At 49.2% G+C, this 26,336-nt stretch overlaps 1 protein-coding gene across 1 annotated transcript in view; it reads right to left on the reverse strand.

Annotated features, from left to right (window-relative positions):
* Positions 1 to 26,336, reverse strand: part of GIGYF2 (GRB10 interacting GYF protein 2) — a 1,722,773-nt gene that overhangs the window by 956,028 nt on the left and 740,409 nt on the right. The window contains exon 9 of the mRNA XM_086942529.1: positions 10,600 to 10,788. Coding sequence (XP_086798655.1) covers positions 10,600 to 10,788 — 189 coding nt within the window. The remainder of the gene's footprint in view (positions 1 to 10,599; positions 10,789 to 26,336) is intronic.

Here is a 26,336-nt window from a genome sequence, read left to right on the forward strand (position 1 = left end):
GTCAAGGTCCTCAATAGAATGTATTATATATATTCTTCTAGGAGGACACTTCATTAATTGAAGAACAGCATTGTAGAATCTTCTATCAACGTCAGGGTAAGCATTGGATCCCTGAGATCTAGCTTTTAATCAGTTTACACACCAGTAACAGCGTACTTAGAATTTTCCTTTTTGTCTCATAGGGTCATCTAATATTAGTTGGTTGCCCTTCCCAAGTCCTGATGAAGAGTCGCACGGCTCAGGTTTAAGTCACCGTGAAGCCATAAGTCTAGTCGAAACGTCGACGCTCCTTGTAAATAATGACCTGGACCTACACAATTCCTAATTTCTGTGTGCATTGGACCTATTAATTAATAAGGCCTTTCTTTGTAAATACTTGAGTATACTTTAGAATTGATTTAAAGGGTCAGGTCTTTGTGTAAGGATAATCGTTGTTCCTTATTTGAATTGATCAAATTGTTTTTATGTCACATTCTGTGTAATTTCTTTCCTTTTTCTCCATCACCAAATCTATCTTACTTTTCTATTCTTGCACGCTCCCTTTGGGGCAACCTTCATGACCTATGTATAAATAACATTCATATTGTTTAAGAAGTGGTAGAAAATGAATAAATCACCACTTAATTTGCTGATTGTTGCTGGTGTGTTCTATTAGATTTTTCATTATTTGAATTATAAAATTGTTGACTAACTGCGACACTATAAAAATAGTAGTCCTTGGACCATTGTTTATTAATACTGAGTCGAGGCAGGCGCGAGCAGCTGGAGGCGGGGACCCGAGGACGGAACCCTACAGCTAGACCCCGGCACGGAAGCCTCGGCCGGACAGCGACACGTCTGTTTGCCACCCTGCGGCGGTTCTGTGTCTTTGAAGCCGATGGGATGGAGGAGAGGCCCAAGGGGAACGCTGCGGAGAGAGATAGTCGCTGACTGGGGGTAGCGACACTCGGGACCGCGGCTGCGGCCTGGGGTGCAACGCGCCTCCCGGTTCCGACTGCAACTCGAGAAGAAGTGCGGATCGAGGGGACAGCGCGGTTGGCTCTACTAAGAACCGGGAGATCTCGAAGAGAATTCATTGCCGGAGCCCTAAGACTGTGTGGAAGCTTAAACAGTGGGCATTGGAGAAGAAGGGTCTTCCTGGAGACGCGCGGCCACCATTTTGTCCATGAGGGGACAGAGGAGACAAAGCCCTGAGGTCGCGGCGGAATAACATACGGGTTCGGGGGGGTCCCGTCCGCCGAAGAGGGGGCTGATATTGCCGGCTACCTGAGGGACATGTTCAGGGAAATCATGGGTGAGCCAGCGGACTTCCCAATCCGTATCGATAGGGCCCACAGGGTTGGCCGTCAGCGACAATCGACGGCACCTCCACCGGACATTTTGGCCTACCTACCTGATTTCCCCGTGAAGGAGCGCATAATGGCAGAGGCACGCAAAAAGCAACCACTAAGCTTCCGAGGACGCTCCGTCGCGCTGTTTCAGGACTTGTCTGCCATCACACTGCAAAAACGCAGGGCCTTCAAGATCGGGACGGACTTCCTGAGGGAGCATGAAACACCGTATACTTGGGGGCATCCATTCCGCCTCATCATTCGTTGGAACGGCACGATGCACCAACTACGCTCCCTGCAGGAGATATGTGGGGTCCTGGGACTCACAACGACGGAGGAGGACGACGCAACGCCGAGCCGGAGGCGCTCAGACAGGGGTGGACGGCGGAGAACAGCGAGAAGGCGATCAGTGGCTAGCGCCGGGAGGCCGGATTCACCCACCATCAGGGCCGAAATGGCCATCGCATTGAGGGAAGCGGCCAGGGACTCTGCTGCCACGAACGGCGTAGCCCTGACGGCGTAGAAATGCTGCGGGGGAGAAGGACATAGCATCTGAAGATAGCAGGTTTGGGGCCGAAGGGAGGGTGGGGGGGAGGCGGGAAGAGCGAGTGGCCGGACGTCCACTTTAAGTACTTTCCACGGACTTGTCCGTTTTGGGACATGACTGGGACATTGGGTTGCACAAGTTGGGGAGGTGGGATTGATGGCCAGTTGCCATGGGATTGGTTCGGGGAGAGTTTGGGGGAAGGGGGGATACCGTCCAGTGCCTTACACATTTTTGCATTTTTTCACTAGAGCACCTTTGCGCTGCCACCCCGTGACCTGTCCTGCTCGAGTGGGTTCCCACTGCTTAGCACACACTGGCCTTCACGAGCATGGCGACGCTTAAGGTAGTGACCATTAATGTTAAGGGGTTAAACAATCCAGTTAAAAGAAGGGCAATTCTGTCTCTATTGGAGGGAACACAGGCGGACGTTTGTCTCCTGCAGGAGACCCACTTGTTAGCGCAAGACTGTCACAGGCTGTGCTCTCGCAAGTTTCCCACGCAGTTTTTCTCCTCCACTACTTCTAAAAAGGCGGGGGTAGCCATATTGGTATCGAGTTCCTTTAGGGGAGGGTGCTGTATAAACTCGCAGAACAGAAAGGGAGGCTGTTGGCGTACCGCCTCAAGCTGGGGGGCACGACGTTCTCCATTGGCTCCTTGTACAGCCCGAATGAACACCAGGAGCGTTTTCTTGACTCGGCACTGGTGGATATGACGGCCTCCCCGGACAGACATCATTTTAGGGGGGGACCTGAACATGGTTTTTGATTCCACACTAGATAGGTCTGGGCAGAGATACCCGCAAACTGGGGAACTCTCACAGGCAGGGAAGGCTCAGCTCACTGATCTGGACCTGCATGACCTCTGGCACACGAAGCACCCCACGGATAGGGACTATTCTTATTATTCGCATGCGCACCGGACGTATGCGAGGCTAGACCATCTGCTGGTCAGCGGACCAATGTGTGCCTTGGATATAGGGGTCCTGTCATTGTCAGACCACGCGCCGGTTTCGGGCACATTTACGTTGGAGCCGGTCTCCCCCTCCCGTGGTGTTTGGCGTCTCAGGGACACCCGGTTACATAAGAAATCTGTAGTGAAACACATTGAGGAGTCGATCCGGGAGTATCAAACACATAACGGCAATCCGGACACATCGCTAGTGACACAGTGGGCGGCGCTGAAAGCGGTCCTGAGAGGGGAGTTTATCTCTATCTCCTCGGCTGAGAATAGGGAGAGACAGCGCAAGAGGGAGGAGTTGACCTCCACGTACATCGCCGTACAGGGGCCCCTAGGATATGGAAACAAATGAAAGCAGCTAGGAAACTCCTGTCGGCGTTAGATATGGATAGAGCAGAATATGCGGCGCTACGCCTGAAACATGCGTTCTACACGGAGGAGGGGGGGGGGGGGGGGGGGGGGGGGGGGGGGACAGATGCGGCAAACTCCTGGCAAATAAGCTTCGAGTGGCGCATCAACGGAACTCGGTCAAGGAACTATTAGACTCTGATGGGGTGGCTGTCTCCGATGACGCAGCTGTAGCAGAGGTGTTCCGTAAGTTTTATGAGGACCTCTACGCAGGGGAGCCCCCTTTGCCGCAGGACACCACGGACTACCTGGAGTCAGTGACCCTTCTGGTCCTGACCCCGGCACAAGCGGAGCACCTGGAACGTAATATTCACGTAGAGGAGGTGATCGCCGCCATCTCCAGGCTCAAGCATGGGAAGGCCCCGGGCCCGGACGGTTACACGTCCCTGTTTTATAAGACCTTTTGCCCGGTTGTGGCGCCTATCCTTACCCGCCTTTTCAACTCTTTCTCTGCACCGGGGGCTATTCCACCAGACCTACTGAGAGCTACGGTATCGGTCATTCCTAAACCAGGGAAGGACCGGACCCAATGTGGCTCGTACAGGCCAATCTCCCTACTGAACGTTGACCTCAAGCTATACACAGGGATTTTGGCGTCCAGACTGGCTCTGCATCTGCCAGGCCTAGTGGAGGCTGACCAGGCTGGTTCTGTGCCAGGAAGGCAAACAGTCGATAACACCAAGAGGGTGGTGCACGTCTTGGAGAAAGCTTCACAGATCCCCGGAGAGAGAATGTTGCTTGCGGTAGGTGTGGAGAAAGCATTTGACCGCGTTCATTGGCCTTATCTTGAACAGGTGCTGGGGTAGATGGGTATTGGAGAGAGGTTCTGCTCGATGGTTTTTAACTGCTATAAGTCCCCATCGGCGACGGTTAGAGGTAATGGCTGTAGCTCCCGCAGCTTCGGAATAGAAAGGGGCACTAGACAAGGGTGCCCGCTCTCCCCACTTTTCTTTGCCCTTTACATGGAGCCGTTTGCCCAGAGGATTCGCCAGAACCCGGATGCGATAGGGGTGAAGATGGGACAATATGTCCACACGGTTAGTCTCTATGCGGACGATGTACTATTGACCCTGGATGACCCGATGAGGGCCCTCCCTGCATGCATTAAGGAGCTGGGTGACTTCTCGAAAGTGGCGGACTTCAAGATGAACATGGGCAAGTCAGCGGCCCTGGATGTGTCCCTGGCGGCTAACACGAGAAGAGACCTGCAGAGGCGTTTTTCCTATGCAATGGTCATCAACCCTGGTACCTTACCTGGGGATTCTCCTAGCACCGACGCTACCGGCAATGGTGACGGCTAATTACGCAGCCCTGGGCAGGAAAATCAAGGAGGAGTTGGGCCGCTGGAGTAAAGGGATGCTGTCTTGGCTCGGCAGGATAGCTGTCTTGGCTCGTCAAGATGACGGTCTTGCCCCAGATTTTGTATCTCTTCCGGGCCTTGCCACTTCAGCCGCCCACGGGATGGATCAGACAGACGCAAGCAGATATTGCACGCTTCGTCTGGCAGGGCCGCAAGCCGAGAATGAAGAAGGTTCTCTCTACACTAGATCCAGAGGCGGGAGGCCTCGGCAACCCGGATCTCCGGAAATATTTTCAGGCGGCGCAGTTGCGCTACCTGGTGGAATGGAGCAGATGGGAATCAGACAAGCATTGGCTCTTTCAAGACCGAGCGGTGGCGGGGCGTCCTTTGCAGGAGATACCGTTCTTGCGACTGATTCACCGCCCCCCCAATCTGTACGCGTCCTTCGTTACGCGAGTTCCCTTGAGAGTGTGGGGCGCTGTTAATGAAGTTCACGATCTCACCACGTTCCCCTCGCCATTTACGACGATAGCAGAGAACCCTGATTTCACCCCGGGTCTAGAACCGGGCGCGTTCACGCGCTGGAGAGCAACGGGCTGCCATGCGATCTTCAAGATGTATGACACTGAGGGGGTGGTCCCCTTTCAGCACCTTAGACAGGAATACCAACTGGCCGAAACAGAGAGGATGAGGTACATGCAGATTAGACATTGGGATCTTCAACCGCAGGTACGCGAGACAGCAGACCGTAAGTTGAAGCCGTATGAGAGGTGGTTGGTGACTCGCACCTCAGATGCTAAGCTGATCTCGGACCTATATAAGTTGCTGCAACATCCCCCATTTCACTTTTATAACCCTGGCAGGGAGTGCTGGAATAGAGAGCTGGGGAGGACGCTTAGCCATGGGGAATGGGATCAGATTGCATACCGCGCGAGACACTCGGCATACCACACGGGGCTCACCGAAACACTCACAAAGGTGTCTACATATTGGTATTATACCCCAGAGAGATTGCATGAAATGAATAGGAACATTGGGAAGGTGTGTTGGAGGGACTGTGGGCAGACGAGAACTCTCACGCATGTGCTTTGGGATTGCCCGTTGTTGAAGGATTACTGGAAGGAGGTTATAGACGAGGTGGACGCTCACTTTGACATAGAATGGCCGCGCTTCCCGGCGTACATTCTGTTGGGCCTCCCGAATCGGCTAATGTACCCGTTGAAGTCCCGTAGGGGTCGGCAAATAGCGATAGCACTGGGTTCGGCGATCCAAAATATACTGATACACTGGCGCACCACCACAGTCCCCTCCATCACGGGTTGGCTCCACAGGCTTTGGCATGTCCTGGGCATGGAAAAACTATCACTTATGGTGGCGGGGGACGTGGAACAATTTGATGAGTTGTGGCAACCCTTTCATGCGCTATTAACCACAGAATTTAGAGAACTTACCTGTCCGAGATACCTTAGACTCTTGAGACTAACGCCTCCCATAGACCCGATTGCTTAAACAGACATTGAGTGGGGAGCTCACGAGAGGAGGGGTGGGGGAGGGGGGGCAGGGCGTAAGAATAACAAGCACTGGACGGGGGAAAGTTGGGGGGGGGAGTTTGGGGAGGAGTTGAGGGAGTTGGAGGGGAGGGGATCAAGGAGGTAGGGAGGTTCAATCTATTGTTTGCTTTTTCTTTTGACTTTCAGCTTTATTGACATTGGCGGACACCCCAAGACTCTCTTCAAAGGAACTTTATATGCTACTGCCATTGTCTACCGCTACGCTTCAACTACTTATGCCTTGTATTCTCTTGTATTTCGCAAACCCATACCCTCCTTGTCCTTTTTCTTATGTTATGCCTTAATAAAATGCTTTTAACCTAAAAACAATGGTTTTGGAGGTGTCGTGCTTCAGAACTCTGAATGCCACCTGGCAGTGCACAAACCCCATATTCCTGCAGAGCTGTATGAGCCAACTCCGCCTTGCCGCTTTATACCCAGGGCAGAAAAACAAGACATGCAACTCTGTCTCCTTCTCGTGGTTGCATGCTGGACAACTATGTTGGGACGATCCAGACCATTTAGAGGTGAAGGCCCGCAGGGGAAGGGTACTGAATCTGAACAGGAGGTATAATTTTCCTACTGGAGAATCTCATCCAAAAAGGGTTTTAGTTTATACTCCTCTTTTAGAGCAAGAAATTCTGCTGTCCGAACACCTAAATTCGGGTTCACGTGGATGACCTCCAGTTCATGAGATCGATAGATTCTCACCAGTTCAGCTCGAGAAACTGTAGGGGAAGTTCTTCAGGGTTTCAAACAGAGGGTTGGTTTTCCTATCCTTGTGCACTCTTCCTTTGTGTGCGCAAACCAGGGAAATTTTTTTCCACCCTGGGAGACCTAATAGCACTTTAGTTTCTGCCTGGTTTTCTATCAGTTCCGGGGTCACTCACATCCTGCGCCAAAATGTTAGTGGTCGTAGGGTAACTTCTTCAATTGGCCTAATACCTACATCTAACCGCAGGGGGATTAGCGGGGTACTGGGAGGAAGGCTCATGATTTTACTTAGATAGTTGTTCTCGACTTTGCTTAGGAGGCTACAGGAACAATGTCCCCAAAGTTCAGTTCCATACAATGTGGCTCCCCTTGCCTGTGCCCTAAAGAGTTCAATGATTGGCCCAGTAGGTTTATAGGTCGATTCCCTCATCATTTTAGCTATCCCACCAGAAGTCTGTGCTAATTTGAGTTTAGCTTTGGCTATTTGTGGCCCCCAATACATTTTTTCCGTGAGAGTGATCCCTAAATAGTCAAATACATGAACCCTTTCCAGTGCTATACCATTTAGGTGGGGACTTGGGGGAGCTTTCTTGGCCTGATTGACAATCATAAACTTGGTTTTCGTGGTAATAATCTCCAGCCCCTTGTTATTACAAAAAATGACAAAACTGTCCAGTATCCTCTGGATTTCCATCGGCGAATTGGACATCGAAAGGGTGTCGCCAGCAAACATTAAAGCTGGAACCTTTGAGTTTGCCAACTTGGGGGCATCATTATCCTTCACCTCTGTAAGTTGGGTAATAAGTGCGTTGACAAAGAGGCAAAACAGGGTCGGTGCAAGCACGCAGCCCTGTCTCACCCCTCTGCCAACTGGGAGTCTAGTAGTTAATTCTCCCCACTTTACAGATCTTCCTCGGGTGTAGTTGGCCTCATGGAGCTTAATAAGCATACCTAACAGGTTAAAGGGAATCCCCAGTTCTCTTAATACCCCCGATAGTTTAACTCTAGACACCAAGTCAAAAGCCATTTTCAGGTCCACGAAGACCAAATAGAGGCTGACACCCTCCATTAACACCGTTTTCCAGGAAATAAGTTGGAGTCTATAGATTTGGTCAATGGTGGAAGTGTTCTTTCTGAACCCTGTTTGATAGGGGCTTATTATATCATTGTCTTGCATCCCCCTTGTATGCGATCTAAAAGCACTCGTGCAATCAGTTTTTGGGTGACGTCGATCAAACTGATCGGTCTGTAGTTTGCTGGAAATAGGGGCGAGCCCTTCTTGAAAACTGGGACGATTTCTGCCCCCGCCCAGGTGTCAGGGATCGACATGCTGTTCATTATGGCATTAAATAGTACGCACAAATAGGGACCCCATATAATTGATTCTTCTCGGAACAGGGCCCCTGGTAACCTATCTAAGCCAGATGCTTTACCAGCAGGTCATTTCTTGATTGCTTTGGTGACTTCAAGGAGTGTAATCCCATCAGGCACCTCAGCAAAATACTCGGGAGCGAGGGTGGTTAGCTCCTCTACCAAGACAGTGTCAGCCCTTAAGTCCCCTTGTGTGGCGGTGTGACTAGAGAAATCTAAGCCATGGTCAGTATCCATAGCATATAATGCCTGGGAATGGTTGACCCACTTTTCTGCTGGAATATTCGGTTTAAAGGCTAATGTGCCTTCCCTGCTACCTGTTCTAACTATGGCCCAGAAATCCTTTATGTCCCGGTTCTGTAGAGCAGTTTTGATGTCCTCCCATTTGTTCACTTCCCAAGACTGCTTTGCTTGAGACAGCCTCTTTATATAGAACCCTCCTCGTTATTAAAAGCCTATTTTTAGCTTTAATGGCCGCTATCAGCGCCCGTTGTGCCTTGCAACAACTTTCATTAAACCACAACTGGGTTGCAGTTGTGGTTTTTTTGGGGCGCACTATTGGATAAAATATGTCGGCTAATTTAGTTACCAGATTCTTATGGAGTTCTCCAACTTGATTGCAGGAGATTAAACCCTTGTATGCTCGTGACGAGCTGAGCTCGTCATGGCATACAGTCGCGCTGTGCTCATGACGAGCACAGCTCGTCACGAGACCCACCCACGGGGGGAGCACTGGCGCTCCCCCGTGGGTGTGCGATCCTAATGTTTTTTACGGGGAAGGCAGGGGAAGACCTTCCCCTGCCTCCCCCGCACCCCCTCCGCGTCATCAATGGCGTCAGCGCGCGAGGCGCGCTGACGTCATTGGAGGTTCCCTTTCGCCGGAGGAGAAAGAGGTACGTTTTGGGGCTGGGGAGGGGGGGATTTGAACGAAAGAGGTTTTGGGGGAAAGGGTTTTCCTTTCCCTCGATGTCTCTTTTGTGCATTCCTGCTGCACAATAGTGCGATCGTGCCCACTAGAAGCCAGGGATTATTTTATTTTTTTTATTTGGCAATGTTTGTTTGTTTGGGGAGCGGCCCTTTGGGCAAGGGTCGCTCCCCCTTTGGGGGCAATTAGGAAGGCTTTGTCTGTCTCCCTGGGGGGCCTAATGGTTATGTCTTTATGGCCTACTCTCAAATGAATGTTTCCAGTCTGTTTGGTTTTCAGAATTTTCTTGTGATAGGTGCTAGTTATACTACTGCACTAATCTAAGGGATTAGAGGTAGTTCTACTAGATAGAGCCATTGCCCCTTTCTGCTGTACTGTGATGATTCTAATGTTGGGTTTGGGCGGCAGGCATGCCCTCTTCCAGAGCCATTAATAACTTCTAGTTCATACACAATACTGCAGTTTCAATGCTGACAAGAACTGGTTGTAATGGGTGTCACTGTGGGTCCGGTTCTGTATACCTATTAGGTACGTTGTATTTTACATGCACACTACACACCGAACTGCTTTTATGCACAGCCCTCAGGAAGAGATTTCGAGTGACTAAGGTGAGAACTGATGAGAAAGTATGGCTTGACAAATAAAATTGTACATGGAAAGAGACCCTTCAAAAGGGGAGACCTGTACTTATATTCACAAGGCCACCATGACTATTCTGTTTGCAAATAATGGAGGCCGAGTGACTAGGGAGAGATGTGATAGATGTAGCTCTGGACCTATTTAGCCTCCATCCTCTATTGGCTTGGCTTCTAATATTTACAAAACACAAGAGACATTAGTCCTGTTCAGAAAAAGTGCTTTGTACTTACAAGAGCACTGTACAAAAAAATAGTAAATCTGAAAACATAAAATGACAGCAACAGATTATAGTTATCTGCTGCTTTCCCCTTTGGCCCCTGTACTTGTTACTCCATTTCACCTCTTTTTCCTTTTTAAACCTACTCAAAATGGCCACAGGCTCAACGCTGGCCACTGCATGCCAAAGCCTAGGCACATGATAAGTTTTATAAATGCCGGGCCCTTGTTTGTTATTGAAAGCCTGCCCCCTCTTCGTGCATGTGCTCTAGTCATCCCAAAAAAACCTGAGTGTTACACACACATGATAGTCAGCAGCTTGCAAGCAGGTCAGGCTCTCTGAAGTTGCAACAAAAGCAGCATCCATGCAAGCAATGACACCTAACCTGAGGGGGACAACAGAGAGGACACCAAACAAAGGGCTTGAAATAGACAGCAACCCTTATTCAACTATTCATTAAAGTATACAGGGCTCAGTTTACTAAAGAGTGATGATTGTTTTGCAGTGGAACACAGTACACTTGTCAACTTCTATGTACGTGTGAAACTGGTTTCTATCTTCATTATAAACATTCACCAAAAAAGCATAATATGTCTCACCTTTTTTTTTTCATTCTGCACACCAGACCTTAGGGACTCACCTGGACTATGAGGACGTGCCCAACGTTCTCCTTCTTTTCGAGTCCCAGCTGGCCGCCAGATACCGCCATCTTCGTCCTCCCGACCGTTAACTTCCTCTTTCAGGTGACGCCAATTATCACTCTCTGATCGAGTGACTTCATGCTTTTTGCCTGCACCCATTATGCCACATTCCTCAAATGTGGGTCGTCCTACAAAGAAACAAGCACATTGGACAGCAACTAAGTCAGAATCCTAAAATGACAACATATAGTAAAGAAAGGAAGTCGCAAAAAAACTTCCCAAGACAAGTCTGAAAAGCATTGACCTTGTTACAAAGATCATCATCACACTAAGGAGGTTTTTCCTCCAACAAGCTCTTTAAACGGAATGCTTAGATCAAATGACACTGTTACTGATATACCACACTTGCATGGTGATAAGGTCTGATTCTGGAGTGAATTAACTCCTTTCTATCTTGATGTAGATATTGTGTCAAAATGGACTTCTCCCATTCTCGTCCCATCCCTGGAATATGTTTTGCTTCAAGTATTCTAGCCAGAATCCATGGCTAAATCAGGTCGAGGGAATCCTGGAATGAGGGTGCATCTCCACGTGCCATAATGCAATTAATACTCCATTTTATCTTATAATAGTTTCTCCTACAGTGCTTAATTTGAACAATACATGTACAATGTTACTTACCCTGCAACCATCTGTGTGTAGTCCTGTAGATTCAGATGCTATATTTACTCTGGCCATGAGTGTTGGGCTCAGACGTTTCCAATGCATCTTTTAAGTCTGATTCAAAAGATCTGTTTTAACTCCATCTTTGGTCCACAATGCACTGGCACACTGGCTCCACTTCAGATTGTTTTCTGCTTAGTGGGCAAGTAATGCAAGTGGAGTGTCGAAGACAGTTTGTGCTGTGCACAGTAGGGCGAGTAAAAGGGCATAGGGAACATCTGTGATCATTACTTTCTTCCCGGGAGAAGGGTGGGCGCATGTGACTCTACAGCACTACACACAGCTAGTCAGAGTAATTCTGTCCTTTTGTAGCATGTGTGGCTGTAGCTATACATGCTCTGTATAGACTATAAAGTAGTCCTCTCCAAAGCAATGGCTAGCCAGCTGGTGATGCAAATGTTTGAAATCATTTTTTTAGGGCAGTTTAAACCACTAAAGCCTGTTGACGTGCTATAACCCAGGCACTCAGATCACTCTCAAAACATTATGATTCAAATAATCATCCGACTACTTCATTGTTGGAAGAAAAGGCTGCAGTTTATTCAAACACAATATGCTAGTCGCAGGTGCCTAATACGCAAGCCAAGACAAATTCATGGTTGCAAAAAAAATTAAACAACTGACTAAGTGTTAATATAAAAGTGGGATTGCTTACCAATAAATCACCAATGCCAATACCCATCACGTCATCGAGGTGTCAAGTCAAAAATCATTGCCCTGGCAAGTAAAGCCAGCAGTTTTTAGGACCCAGAGTTTTCTTCTTGGCATTGCCGAAGGGTTAAGCCTTTCGGGTGTTTAGACCCAACTACATTGGGTGGCCCTGCCGACCAGTGGGCTAAGAGTGCTGCGCTTTTTTTAACCCCCGCTGTCTGGCTCGCCATAAGGCATTCCAAGGCAAGTCCAATCTTACCACCACCGATCCGTGAGTGGATGTGACCTTAGGGTGATCCTTGTGAGAACCACCATACCGATTGTGGGGCTCATGTCACACGTGGCTCTCCTTACCCAAGCACCCGTTTTGGGTTTTAGCGTTCTACAAGGAGCCTGCCAAGGAGATGGCTTCCCAAAGACTAGCCGAGCAGATCTCCTGTCCTGCTTCTGAAAGGTCGACTCCCGTCCTTATCGATCAGCTCCTGGTGCCTCAACTAAATCAGCCCAAGACTAATTCCTTCCAATCAGTTACCCCTGGAGACTTTATATACTGCCACGTAGAGTTTTCTCTGGGTTTTCTTAGGGCCCCTTGATATAGGTCCCCTCTATATGTGCCAGAAGATGATCTCCGACCACATTACCATAGCATTGCCAAATAGTTTGTTGGCCTCATTGAGCCCCTCAACTATGCGGGTGAGCAGGTTCTTCCCAACTGCCTAGTTAGTTTCCTCCTAGGTATATGATCAGTATGTCTAACTGGGCTTCCCAGCTCCTTATTTCTTAAGTGTGGGTAGCAACTGTCCCCATCTCATCCCATACAAATCCCATACATCATTTTATGTAGGTGTTGCGTGGCCGCATAACCCCTGTACCCTGTGCTTGTGACCTCCCCGCCTGTAACCTTTTCACATAAGAGTTTCCAATCAGCTAAACTGTCATCAGGCAACCAACTGCCGAAGTAAACATTAAAAACTATGACAATTGCCCTTTCAACCCTCCAACTTTAGCCCCACGGTAGGCCAGGTAAGCCGCGCTGCGCCATTATTGGCGATGCAGTCTCACATGGGTTCAGTATGCCCCAGAAAGCCAATGCACCATTGCCAAGACCCCGTTCTTGTCTACCCCAAGCTGAGCGGCTGTTGTTGTGCCTATCCTGGCCTAGCATAATTCCACCACGTACTGACATTTGCTCAGAAGGTTGTCATTCTGATGCCTAAACAAAGGGACCCCGCCTGATGGGCGCAGGGCCAGGTACTTACGCAAGATGCATACCAGGCAGCAGGCTGGGTCTGACAAGCATGACAGGTGCACCCATTAATCCATCTTCGCTTGGTCAGTTTTGGATCCTCCCCCCCCTTAGTAGTATGGCCAAGTGTTCCTCACCTAGTCTCAGGTCCTCTAACTTTAAACATGCATCGCCCACCTTCACCTTTCATGGAGCCACTAGCTCGATCAGCTTGAAAGCACGAAAGAATGCAACAACAAATCTGTCCTGGGAAAGTGCTGCATCGAATTGGCTGTAGGTTATCTATTATACCGCTATAAGCAGTTTGCCAAGCCGATGGAAATCTATTTGGAGCCTCATGCCTTTATGTAGCTTGAATCTGTGGGGTCCTTGTCCAATGCCAGCTTTGTGCTATTGCAGCCAAGTGGGTTTGTGCCCATGACTTCTTCCTTCTGGCCTTGAAGGCCCACTTTAGGAAGTATTCAGCCATCCTCTAAAGACTGCAAACGTTTTACTTGTTTTATCATTTGCGTATATCTCACGTAGCGCTTTACCGACTCTGGCGCCAGTGCATGTTTGGTCAGGAATGACTGGTCCGGCCGTCCAGGAGCCACAGCTCTTTAGGGAAGGGGGTCTTCCCTTCTGCCCCGAGAGCTAGGGCCTTGAACTTGAGCATCTGGAAGCAAGAGAGCATCCGCTTGTGAGTTGTATGGCCCTTGGACATACCTTGCCACTATCTTCTGGTTGTGTTGCAGCCTCACCATTGCTCAAAACGACTTGAGCCCCTGGGGCACCTGGCTACTGTGCAATGGATAGCATGGACAACCTCCTTATTTTCTGAACATAGCGTTATTATTTTGTTCTGCAGCCAGTCATGCCAAATTCTCAATGCCACCACAATGCGGAAGAGTTCTAGGAAAGTTATGTTTTTGGTGAGCCCCGTGTCCACCCACTCCAGTGGCTGTGCTCTTTTTAAGAAGACCCCAAGACCATGGCTACTAGCAGCATCTGTGAAGAGCTCTAATTGATTCGCAGCTACCCAGACTTCCCACCAAATCAGGCCATCGTTAAATTCATGCAGGAATGTCTTCCCCATTGCTAGATCCTGTTCCATCCATATCCCTAACGTGGTGGTACTTATCTGCGAGGCCTGCTGTGTGCTGGCCAAGCCACCGGAGAACACCTGTCCCTCTGGGATAGCTTCTACAGTTAAGTTTCCCCATCACTTCATGAATCTCTCAGTGATGCTTGGTCCTTCATCAAAGCCCTCATGTCCTTTTTTGAAAGAAATGCCTTGTCCTATGGGATTTCTGATGGCCCTGTGACTGGGTTGCTCTATGCCCAGGAAGACTGGCTTCATGGTGGGACCCACAGTCTTGTCTGATGATAGAAGCACCCCTAGTGTTTTGGTAAAGTACATGAATGCCGCCAATGTTTTCCTACACTTGCCCGTCCCTGGCTTCCCTACTAAGAGAATGTCCTCTAGATAGTGTAATTTTCCCCCCAACAGGGTTTTGTGTGTGTAGCACCCATTCCAGAAAGGTGGTGAATTGATTGAAGTAGTAACAGAATATTGAACACTCCATTGGCATCGCCTTGTCAAAATATGAATGGCCCTCGAACTGGAAGTCTAGCAAGTGGAAACTTTCTGGGTGAACAAGGAGCAGTCTGAATGCTGACTCAATGTCCGCCTTCCCCATCTCTACCCCCCTTTTCTGCTGCTCTTATGTTTGTGGTTGCTTACATAATGCTGCACTGGTCTGGATCTAACCCATCATTCACCGACTTACTCTCAGAGAAGGACAAGTGGTGTAGAAACCGGATATGGCCCGGCTTTTAAATAAAGCCTGCAAGATCCTCCTCTTCCAATGTCATATCTGGGTATGTCAGCATTTTTAGCCTATAGGCTTTATCATATTCCAGCCTAGTGTCACCCGTGAATTGCCTATGAGCCTCGTGGATTTTGGCCTTGTACTACCATGAATCTTGGGAGTAATGTGGACATTTCTTAGCACTAATAAAGGCCATGATTCTAAATGTGTCAATCCAACTATCAAAGTTTCTCTTTCCTCACTCTTCTCCTCACTTGTGTGTCCTCTTCTTTCTTATCCCCTGCCAGTCTTGGCCCTCCACTTGTATTAACAGGAGGTAAAAGATATCTATAAACTGCCTGAGCAAAATCATTTCATTGACTGACAGTGGGATCAGACTGGCAAGACATGTAGCCCTCGTCATCATGGAAGGCTGGTCTGGCTCGCCTGGTGTATGTGCAGCCGGGTGCACATCTAGTGTACGGTACGTGGCCATAAAGGCCTTTCAGCAAATTCTTCCAGGCCTGCACTGGCAATCCTCCTGCTGTGTCTAACAACTCCTCCCCTTGTTGCCCAATTCATCACCACGCTTAGCTCGCAGCCTGTTATATTGGTGTGGGGGGGGATTGGTTGTCCTGCTAAGTCCATTCTTCCATCGCCTGCTCCCGACACCTACTTGCCTTATATCTGCCTTTCACCAGTCTCCCTTTAACTCATGACTGTTTGCAGTGAGCTGCATGTGATCCCCCACCATAACATCTACACATTAATGCTTGATGAAGGATGTGGCCTTTAGCAATTAGCAGATATAGGTTAAAGGGGATGTGCCAAAAAAAGGCTATGGCGGCACCTATATTAGCATGTAGAGCAGGTTCTGGTGGCATGGGGAGTGGGCGTTTGGCCTTGGCATACAAAGTCTGGATGTACTTAACTAGACACTTAGCAATGGCAGCTTTAGCAATGGTAAATCCATACATACACTCCCTCTTAACATCCAAGTGTGAATGGCCCTTTCTGCTACACACAATACGTGTTTGAAGAATATAGATGGCGTTATGGTCTGGTTCATGTGAAAAGGTGAAACAACCTTGGGTAGAAATTTGGGTTTGGTAAGAAGAACTATTCTATATTTAGAGAACCTTTATAAATGGTTCCTGTAATGTAAGATCTTGACGTTCACTAATGCATCTGGGGGAGGTAATTGGGACTAAGTCAGTCAGTCATAAGCTTTTATTCGATATGCAAGATATCTTATAAGCACATTTACAATACAATCATTACAGTGTACAAAAAAAACATCACTTTAAGAAGTCAGTATAGGGACTCAGTTAAAAACGATAAAAGGGCATGAAATGCCAGAATAATTTAGCTAAAAAAAGGATTAAACCGCTACTGACAATCTCTTACATCGAATAAGCCAAAACTGTTTTAAAAATGTTGCTGTTCCACATACAATAGGGGGGGATGTGTCCGTAGTTAGGATGCGCAAGGCTACTAAGTGGCTGCGTGTACCCATATTTTGGCAAAGAGGTTTCAACCAAAGGCTCCTAGGCCTTGCATAGTCCGGGCATTCAAATAAAACATGCGCGATGGACTCTACCCTACTTGGGCAACAAGCACAATTGGGGGACGTTCGGGCCGCTGATTTACAATTTGATGTCACAGTACCAAGCGGGAGGGATCCAACTCTAAATTTAAAATAAAGGGCTCGATCAAAGGGGAGGGTAATCAGGTCCAGGTAGGGTTCAAAGGCCACAATGTCTTTGATTAATAAGAAGGCAACAGTAGACTTGCAGTGGTTTGAGCTTGTAGTTAGTTGCTCCGCAGTCCACTTCCAGAAAAGGGCCTTAACAACTTCTTTCGGAGGGGCTGAACGTGTTAACCAATAGTCCCCCAATCCAATCTTCTCCAGAAGCTTTTTAGTTTCTCTTAGCCATCTTATTTTGGCCCAACCCCCCAAACTCATTATTTCCCCCAGGCCATCAGCGTAGGATTTTAGCTCTTCACCCCTCCAGATTCGTGTCCATAAAAGGAGAGGGCGAAGCTGGGCTTGATCTTTAATGTTTTTACAGCCTGTATCCAACAACACTGGTACGGACGGTGTGCTCAATGGGATAGAAATAAGGGATTTTAGTAGTTTACTCTCCGCTGTTGCCAAGGTGTCCAGTCGGCAGTGGCCCCACAGTTCTGCCCCATACAAGGCTGATGTCACTACCTTGGCCTTATAGATATCAATTACCGGGGTGAGTGATCTCCTAGATGAGGCCCGGAACTCCCTCATGAGAGCTCCTCCTACTCTCCTGTGGTTAAGGACCATTTTATTGATGTGATTTGCCCAGGACAACCTGTCCGTTATCCGAATGCCGAGGTAATCGAATTCGGACACTTTCTCCAAGGCAACAGAATTAAGCGTTGGTGGGCAGCCCAGTTTCCTTGGTGGATTTAGGACTAGATATTTTGTTTTGTCCACATTAATTATTAACCCTTTTGCGGCACAAAACTCCTGGAAACGCGTTAGCAATTTCTGGAGGCCTTGGGGAGTCTTCGAGATCAGAAGCGTGTCGTCCGCAAAAAGCAGAGTGGGGATCCGGACTCCTCCAAGACAGGGGGCGTCAGCTGGTTCTTGTTGAAGATGTTCTACCACCCCATTCACATAAAGTGAAAATAGGGTGGGCGCCAAGACGCAGCCCTGTCTTACGCCCCTGGACACTGGTATCTTCTCGGTGAGTTCTCAGTTTTTACCCCAACGGACCTGTGCAAAGGTATGGGCATGGAGGCTAATGAGGAGGGACAGGATGTAGGGGGGTAATCCCAGCTCGTAAAGCACCCTCCAAAGCTCTTCCCGGGGGACTAGGTCGAAGGCAGTCTTCAGGTCTATAAAGGCCAAGTAAAGACTACCCTTGCCTAGTTCCACCACCTTCCACCCCAGTAGTGCCAACCTAAACACCTGCTCTATTGTCCCCATTCCAGCCCGAAAGCCTGCCTGGAAGTCCGATAAGATTTTGTTCTCCTCCACCCAATGGAGGATCCTTCCGAGGATGGCTTTACCAGCTATCTTTTGGGTGGAGTCTATCAGGCTTATGGGGAGGTAGTTCCCCGGGGCTTCCCTACATCCTTTTTTATAAATCGGGACCACCACCGCCCCTTTCCAGGATTCTGGCACTGCCCCTCCCATCATGATGTCGTTTAGGAGAGCAGCAATAACCCTTCCCCATTCCGCTGGGTATGCCCTCATGAGATCCCCCGGGAGGCCGTCTGGGCCTGCTGCCTTACGAGGCGCTACCCACCCTATGACCTTTTCAATCTCTAGGGGAGTGAAGAGATCATAGGCGTGAGGTTCAATTGCCAGCGTAAGGTTCCACCCACCATTCAGTTCCCCATCTGGAGGGAGATATAAAGCCCCAAAATGTTTTACCCAGTTTTGAGGCGGGATGCTGCAGGGTCTCATAGCTGCATCGGGTTTGTTCCGTGTGGCTATGAGATTCCAGAAGGCCCTTGAATCCTTACTTTTACTGGCTTGGAGCAGGTCTTCCCAAAATTTTTTCCTCCCACTCCCTCCTAGCCGTTTTGAGGGATTCATTATAGGCCTTCCTTGCTTCCTGTATCACATTTCGGGGTTTATGTTTTACTGCCTCAACTAGGTTTGCCTTAAGTGCCCTACATGTTTGGGTATACCAACCATTATCTAGTTTTTAAAATTTTTTGTTACCCGACTTGCTAGGGTGTGAGGTAAACACATTAGTCAAGGCTTCCACCAAGGAGACAAAAAGCCCACTCGCACTACCCACCCCATCTAGGGAGGACCCGAGGGTTGTCACCGCATGATTTAAAAGGGTTAAGATTTCCCCTACCTTTGCCTCAGAGAGGGCCAGTTTCGCCCATTTTATGCGTCTACCACATGGGGAGACTTCAGACTCATCCGGGAGTACAGCTACCCGGTTAATGTTGTCCTTCCTTGTGGGACACCACCACTGGTCCATGCTTAAAGAGACTGGATTGTGGTCGCTTTCAGTCGTAGGGACCACCTGCATATCCCTTACATGTGACCATAGGTATACATCTATTAGTAAATAATCTATCCTAGAGGTGTGTACTGGCCTGTTAAACGTGTGGGCACCCCCCCTATCTGAGGTTGTCCTCCCTTTTGCTGCCCTTAAGTTAAATTCAAGGGTCAGTGAGTATAGCTGGAGCACCACTTCTGTCCACCTTCTGATCGGTGGGATTTCCAGTACGGGGATCCCTAGCCTGACATCCTCCTCGTCTTGGTCGAGGGCAACGTCCGAGCCCAAGGGCTCGTATGTGCAGTTCATGTCGCCCGCAACCAGTGTACGTGTCTTGTATGGGGTATCCTTTAGCAAAGTCTCGAGGAGAGATATTACAGGAGACTTTTTCCCACCCTTGGTCCCCCGGGCATAAACATTATAAACATTTAGGACCAGTCTTCCCCTTTGATCTATTAGGGTGATATTTTGTATGTCCGGGCAGCCTGTGGGAGACTCCTCTACTCTACAGTCTAGAGAGGCTGCGACCCAAATGAGAAGGCCACCCGAAGGTCGCCCTCTCCCTGTTTCCGATACTTGTGCAGGGGAGAAATAGGAAGAAAATCCCACCCTATGAACCGACACCAGGCTCCATGTCTCTTGGAAAATACACAGGGAATGCTCGTCAACCCAAGCAGAAAAGCCTGGTTGGGCCAGTTTTCTTGCAATCCCTGCGACATTCCAGCTGAAAACCTTAAAGACTAGGTCCGTCACAGCTGGAGTGTCGATGGGTGCAAGAATGTCCCTGTCTGTAATCCTCCTCAAGGGTGTCTGAGGGGAGATGGGGTCTTGGGGGGTGGCTTTAAGGGCTACTATCCCGTTTACAAGGTTAGTTTGGGTGGGTGATGCTCCTATTGGGTCTACTCTACTCCCAATTTCCAGTCAATGGGGCCCTGGTGCCCACAAATGGTTCACCCTTGTGCCCCCCGCAGGCCCTGCCCACTGTGTCTCCCAGTTTTGACTGAAATCAGGGGAGCTTAAGCTTCCTCCAGTTAAGCTGACAATATGCCTGGGGTAGAAATAAGAAAGATCTACCACTTTAACCCCTGGAGCCCCCATGTTTTTAATAGGAGTACAGATCGAGGGCACTACTCTAGGGTCTTGAAAATGTATGATTATGCAATCCCCCTCCTGGATTTTTTTTCCCTGGCCTATCCACCCTACTCTACGGACACTTAGGATAATGCCATCCACACCGAACGGAATTGGCTTGTTTGCCTTCAGCCAATGGATGCACTTATTCTTAAGTGATTGATGGTTTTCCATCTGGCCTTCCTTTAGGGGAGGAACATTAACCATAACAGCAACAAAAGGTTGGCAGTCTGGCGGGAGATTTACTGGAGGTACCCGGCGTACTGGGTTACTAGGGACCGATAAAGTGATAGCTGGGGCTATAGGATGGGGAACAGATCTAGGAGATTTCCCTGTCACTAATTCATGCGATTTGTTACCTGTGCCTGGTGTTTGAGTGTCTTTCGTTTTACCACTAGCTGTCTGTGGCTGCTTTTGTGGGAGAGACTTGGGTTTATTTAGGGCAGGTTCTAAGTGGGTTGGTGGCCCCTTGTGTATTGGTCCTGCTTTGGGGCGGGGAGGAGATTTGGGTGCTGAGGTTGATGCACTATTAGAGTCAACCTTATTTTGACAGGTAGGGGGCTTAGAATTTCTCTGTGGAGGTAGTTTATTCCCCTTTGCGCCCGTGTCCTGATTTTCACTCACTCTGGTTTGTTGTTTAAATGTATTTTTGAGTGAGTGGAACCCGTCAAGGGTTGATTGCTCTAATTTATCTATCCTCACCCCTAGACCCTTAACCTGAGTTAGCAGAGGCCTCAAGAGACTATCTAACTTCTCAAGGATGATATCCATTGTTACAGAGTCAGAGGGCTCAGAAGCCTTGGGAGTGTTATCATCTGAGTGTGGTCCCCTGGGAGAAATCACAACATCCCCTCCTATGTCAGCCCCATTCTCCATAGACCGACCCCTTATGTTTCTCATGCCAGGACCAGAGTGCTTCCTTACACTTTGGTAAAGAGCGGCCTGTCTCACTAGCCTACCCTTTTTGCATTTCCTTGCCTTTTTGTTTGGGAGCCTATTTTCCTGCCTGGTTTCGGGAGTTTGGATGTTTAGAGACTCCCTGTCTATCTCCCCATCTAGTATAACTATGGTGGGGGTAGGCGGTTTTGGAGGCAAGGGGTCATTGGTGGACTCCTTAAGGGGTTTAGGTGATACTGGCGAAGACAGTATACTGGAACCACTATCTTCCACAGGGGCAATAGGGAGAAGTGCGGCCAGATTTTCCAGCCTATCTATATTTTGCCCTATTTCATCAAACTCGGGGGGTCTTTGGAGTAGCCAGACACACCGGGTGGAGGAGCAGAGTCAACCCGCTCACTAGCCGGTGTAAGCGACTGGACAGCAACCCACAAGGAAGAACGTCTTGAAGGGAGGTAAACCTCAGATAGGCGCCTCTCAGACATGGCAATCTCCTTTTCAATCACCGCCGCCACCCTGGTGATGAAGCGGTCCATAGTTCCTATAACAGGGCTCCCAGGAATGGACCCCCTATCACCATCAATCCTAAGACGTTTTCCAGAGCGGGTGGACATGGTTACAGGAAACAGCACGGGGTCTCACACAGGCCGTATGTACTCACTGTTGATGATGGAAATGAAAGGGACGTGGCCCAGCCCAGCCTTGACAGCCCCTGACAGCCACAGACGGCCCGCCCTTTGCTCGGGCTTCGCTCGGCGTCCCGATCGCGTCCCGCTGAGCGCCTGGCAAGACGTGAAGTAAGCACGTTGCAGGCGGGGGGCGTGTCTGGTGGTGGGCACGTCCGCAATTGCACCTGGGAGAGCAGGGACTCCTGGACCTCCGAGTCCCTGCTAGAGCGTTGGTGCAATGTCTTTCTCAAGCGCCTCCAGGAGCCTTTCTGCAAGCTTTTCACTCCCTGAAGCCGCGAAGCGGCACCCGCGAAGCGGCACCCGCGGAGCGGGTGCGGCGAGGGGCAGCGGCAGCAAACGCAGGAAACTGACCCCGAAGCGGAGGGACGTTCACAACCTCCACAGCACCGTCAAGCTCACAGGTGGGTCCCAAAGATGACAGAAGACACACGCCTTTTCACGCTGGTCAGGCGGGGGGCGTGTCTGGTGGTGGGCGCGTCCGCAATTGCACCTGGGAGAGCAGGGACTCCTGGACCTCCGAGTCCCTGCTAGAGCGCTGGTGCAATGTCTTTCTCAAGCGCCTCCAGGAGCCTTTCTGCAAGCTTTTCACTCCCTGAAGCCACGAAGCGGCACCCGCGGAGCGGGTGCGGCGAGGGGCAGCGGCAGCAAACACAGGAAACTGACCCCGAAGCGGAGGGACGTTCACAACCTCCACAGCACCGTCAAGCTCACAGCTACACACAATACGTGTTTGAAGAATATAGATGGCGTTATGGTCTGGTTCATGTGAAAAGGTGAAACAACCTTGGGTAGAAATTTGGGTTTGGTAAGAAGAACTATTCTATATTTAGAGAACCTTTATAAATGGTTCCTGTAATGTAAGATCTTGACGTTCACTAATGCATCTGAGGGAGGTAATTGGGACTAAGAAAGTCACCTTTAAAGATGGAAAATATATATCACATGTGTTGGGGCTCAGAGGGAGGGCCCATGTGTCGTGTAACGACCACATAGAGGTTCCACATAGGTGCAGGGGCACCTTTAGAGGAATTAACCTCTTTGGGACCTCCATGAAGGCCTTAATGACTAGGACTCTAAAAAGAGAGGAGTGCTGTCTGTTTTGAAGGTATGCTGCTACTGCAGTTCAGAAAAGCTTATAGTAGTGAAGGGAACCTGCCCTTTAAGGTTGTAGAAGGTAATAAACAGTCTCTGCCAAGAAATCTTAAGGAGGTTTTAAAGGAGGTCTAACGGTTTAGAGATACAATAAGTATGAACCTTTTCCACTTAGCTGTGTAACAGATATGAGCAGTAAGCTTTCACACTTCTCTTAGGATATTCATACGTACTTCTAGAACATTGAAGTAGCCGAACTAGAGTAACTTAGGTGCCAGATAGAAAGATTCAGGTGTTTGGGATCTGGATGTCTGAGCTGACTCAGATGCAGAATGAAAGTTCGGCTTCAGCAGAAGCTCCTCGTGGGAATTGATTGCCTTATCCAGGAGCGCTGCACACTAGGGCTGTCTTGCCCAGGTTAGTGACACTGGGATAAGGTCAAGGATACGTCTCATCTTTGTCACTACATATGGGATGAAGGGGAGAGGCGGAAAAGCTTAGGCAAATATCCCTGACTACTTCATCCACTGTGCACGCAGCGCGGAAGCCCGTTACAGACCAGGAGGTGGCAGGCCTACAAGCCACAGCAGTCTCGAAGGCAGTTGCCGCTCACGCCCACATTCAGACTGCGCCCGGAGAAACAAACACCTCAGCAGGGCCACGGGAGTCCGTTACTGGCCAGGAGGGGGCAGGCCTACAAACCCCAGCAGTCTTCGCGGCCATTGCCGTCCATGTTCACAACCGCATTCAGCCTGCGCCCGGAGGCACATAAATACAGCTGCCGGACCCGCAGCGTGGGACACGCCCAGTCAAAGCCTGGGCAAAGGGTGGGCCCGTCTGAGACCGGAGGAGGCCAGGTTGGTCCAGGTCTCTTTGGCTCACGTTTCTAGATGCACGAGTTGAAATAATGTTTTTTTAATCATTTTTAATATAAAAATTGTAAATTGATACTTGTATAGCGTACTACTCACCCGCAAGGGTCTCAAGGCGCTTTTACGAATACCGCTGTGGAACCCATCCTGGCTTTCCCTGTGAGGCGTCCACTCCTGGGCACCCCCAGGGTGGAGGCCAGGCATCCTTAGCGTTGTGGGGGCCGTTGTGGAGATTAAGCAAGCTGTTGCAGAGTGGGACTCCATGATTAGAATAGGCACCGAGGCGAGAATTATCAGGTCCGTTGAATTTTGAGCCCAAGACCCTCCGAGGCGGGGAATTGAACCATGGTCCCGGGCTAGACCCTGCATCAGGGTCTGCCGCTCTAACCATTGAGTCACACTTATACACTCCACTTTACCAAGAACAGCTAATTTTCTAGCAACTAACAATGGTTAAAAGACAAACTACAGTTGGAGGAGCAGGGTGAAACACAATGACTATTGGCTCTTTTATAACTAGGGCGGCCAGATTTATCTCTAAAGAGATAACTCTTACTGAGAGAAGGCTATCCCTGGAGATAGGTTAATCTACCCCAGCCCAACTATTAGTGGATAGTCTTGGAGCAGAAGGAGCTAATCCTGGACTGATGTCATTACGATAGACCAATATAGACAGCAGATTCTACTGTAGGGAGAGCTAGGAGACTGGTGGAGGATGCCCTGCCCAGTCCCCCTACCAAGAGGAAGAAAACAGGCTGTAAAAGAGCCGCTCGTAATCCTACACCTGAAAGGTAATTAATATCAGCCAATTTTGACCCAGAACACCTTACAGACCTACTCTTACCAAGACAGGAATCCTTATTTGATAATTTCTTAGCACCAATAAGGAATAATTGGAGGGGCTGGATGGAAGACTTGACGCTGTTCTCCCATTAATACCCTGTCAACCCACCATAAAGGGAGCCCTTGGGAGGTGGACACACCGGCTCTGTTGGGCACACTCAGTTACAAGTGCCTGATAGAGGTACAGAGGGTACAGATATCTGGGGGTGTCAGCTGGACCAGGTTGTACAATCCAGACGCTCTCTGACTCACTATATTATCAAAACACACAAAACATTGGGCACCAGGAACAAGCAAGCCGGGCCGAAGACGGCTGAAATGCCAGAAACCGGTCCCCGGTAGCTTGTTTCCTTCCCAGTGTAAGAATTGGCTTTTGTAGTTTGGTTTGCCCTGTTCCCATTATTCACTGGGACAGGAACAGACTAATTTGCATACAGCCGGGTTCTGAAACTGGGATGGTGCAGTGAGCTAAAAAACGGTGTTGGATCTAGCCCTGATCTCTTGACTGGGTGAGAGTATTCTGTTTAATTCAGAGACTCTGTCCCTCACCACCCCTTGTTGTAAATATTTTTGTCCACCCTAAGCGTGGAAGGGTATACTCAGATGTGAGTCCCTTGCTCATTGCACCATCAGGATTCAAGCAAGCCGGGCCGAAGACGGCTGAAATGCCAGAAACCGGTCCCCGGTAGCTTGTTTCCTTCCCAGTGTAAGAATTGGCTTTTGTAGTTTGGTTTGCCCTGTTCCCATCATTCACTGGGACAGGAACAGACTAATTTGCATACAGCCGGGTTCTGAAACTGGGATGGTGCAGTGAGCTAAAAAACGGTGTTGGATCTAGCCCTGATCTCTTGACTGGGTGAGAGTATTCTGTTTAATTCAGAGACTCTGTCCCTCACCACCCCTTGTTGTAAATATTTTTGTCCACCCTAAGCGTGGAAGGGTATACTCAGATGTGAGTCCCTTGCTCATTGCACCATCAGGATTCAAGCAAGCCGGGCCGAAGACGGCTGAAATGCCAGAAACCGGTCCCCGGTAGCTTGTTTCCTTCCCAGTGTAAGAATTGGCTTTTGTAGTTTGGTTTGCCCTGTTCCCATCATTCACTGGGACAGGAACAGACTAATTTGCATACAGCCGGGTTCTGAAACTGGGATGGTGCAGTGAGCTAAAAAACGGTGTTGGATCTAGCCCTGATCTCTTGACTGGGTGAGAGTATTCTGTTTAATTCAGAGACTCTGTCCCTCACCACCCCTTGTTGTAAATATTTTTGTCCACCCTAAGCGTGGAAGGGTATACTCAGATGTGAGTCCCTTGCTCATTGCACCATCAGGATTCAAGCAAGCCGGGCCGAAGACGGCTGAAATGCCAGAAACCGGTCCCCGGTAGCTTGTTTCCTTCCCAGTGTAAGAATTGGCTTTTGTAGTTTGGTTTGCCCTATTCCCATCATTCACTGGGACAGGAACAGACTAATTTGCATACAGCCGGGTTCTGAAACTGGGATGGTGCAGTGAGCTAAAAAACGGTGTTGGATCTAGCCCTGATCTCTTGACTGGGTGAGAGTATTCTGTTTAATTCAGAGACTCTGTCCCTCACCACCCCTTGTTGTAAATATTTTTGTCCACCCTAAGCGTGGAAGGGTATACTCCGATGTGAGTCCCTTGCTCATTGCACCATCAGGATTCAAGCAAGCCGGGCCGAAGACGGCTGAAATGCCAGAAACCGGTCCCCGGTAGCTTGTTTCCTTCCCAGTGTAAGAATTGGCTTTTGTAGTTTGGTTTGCCCTGTTCCCATCATTCACTGGGAC

The sequence above is a fragment of the Lissotriton vulgaris genome, chromosome 11 (genome assembly GCF_964263255.1).
Source record: "Lissotriton vulgaris chromosome 11, aLisVul1.2, whole genome shotgun sequence".
NCBI classification, from domain to species: domain Eukaryota; kingdom Metazoa; phylum Chordata; class Amphibia; order Caudata; family Salamandridae; genus Lissotriton; species Lissotriton vulgaris.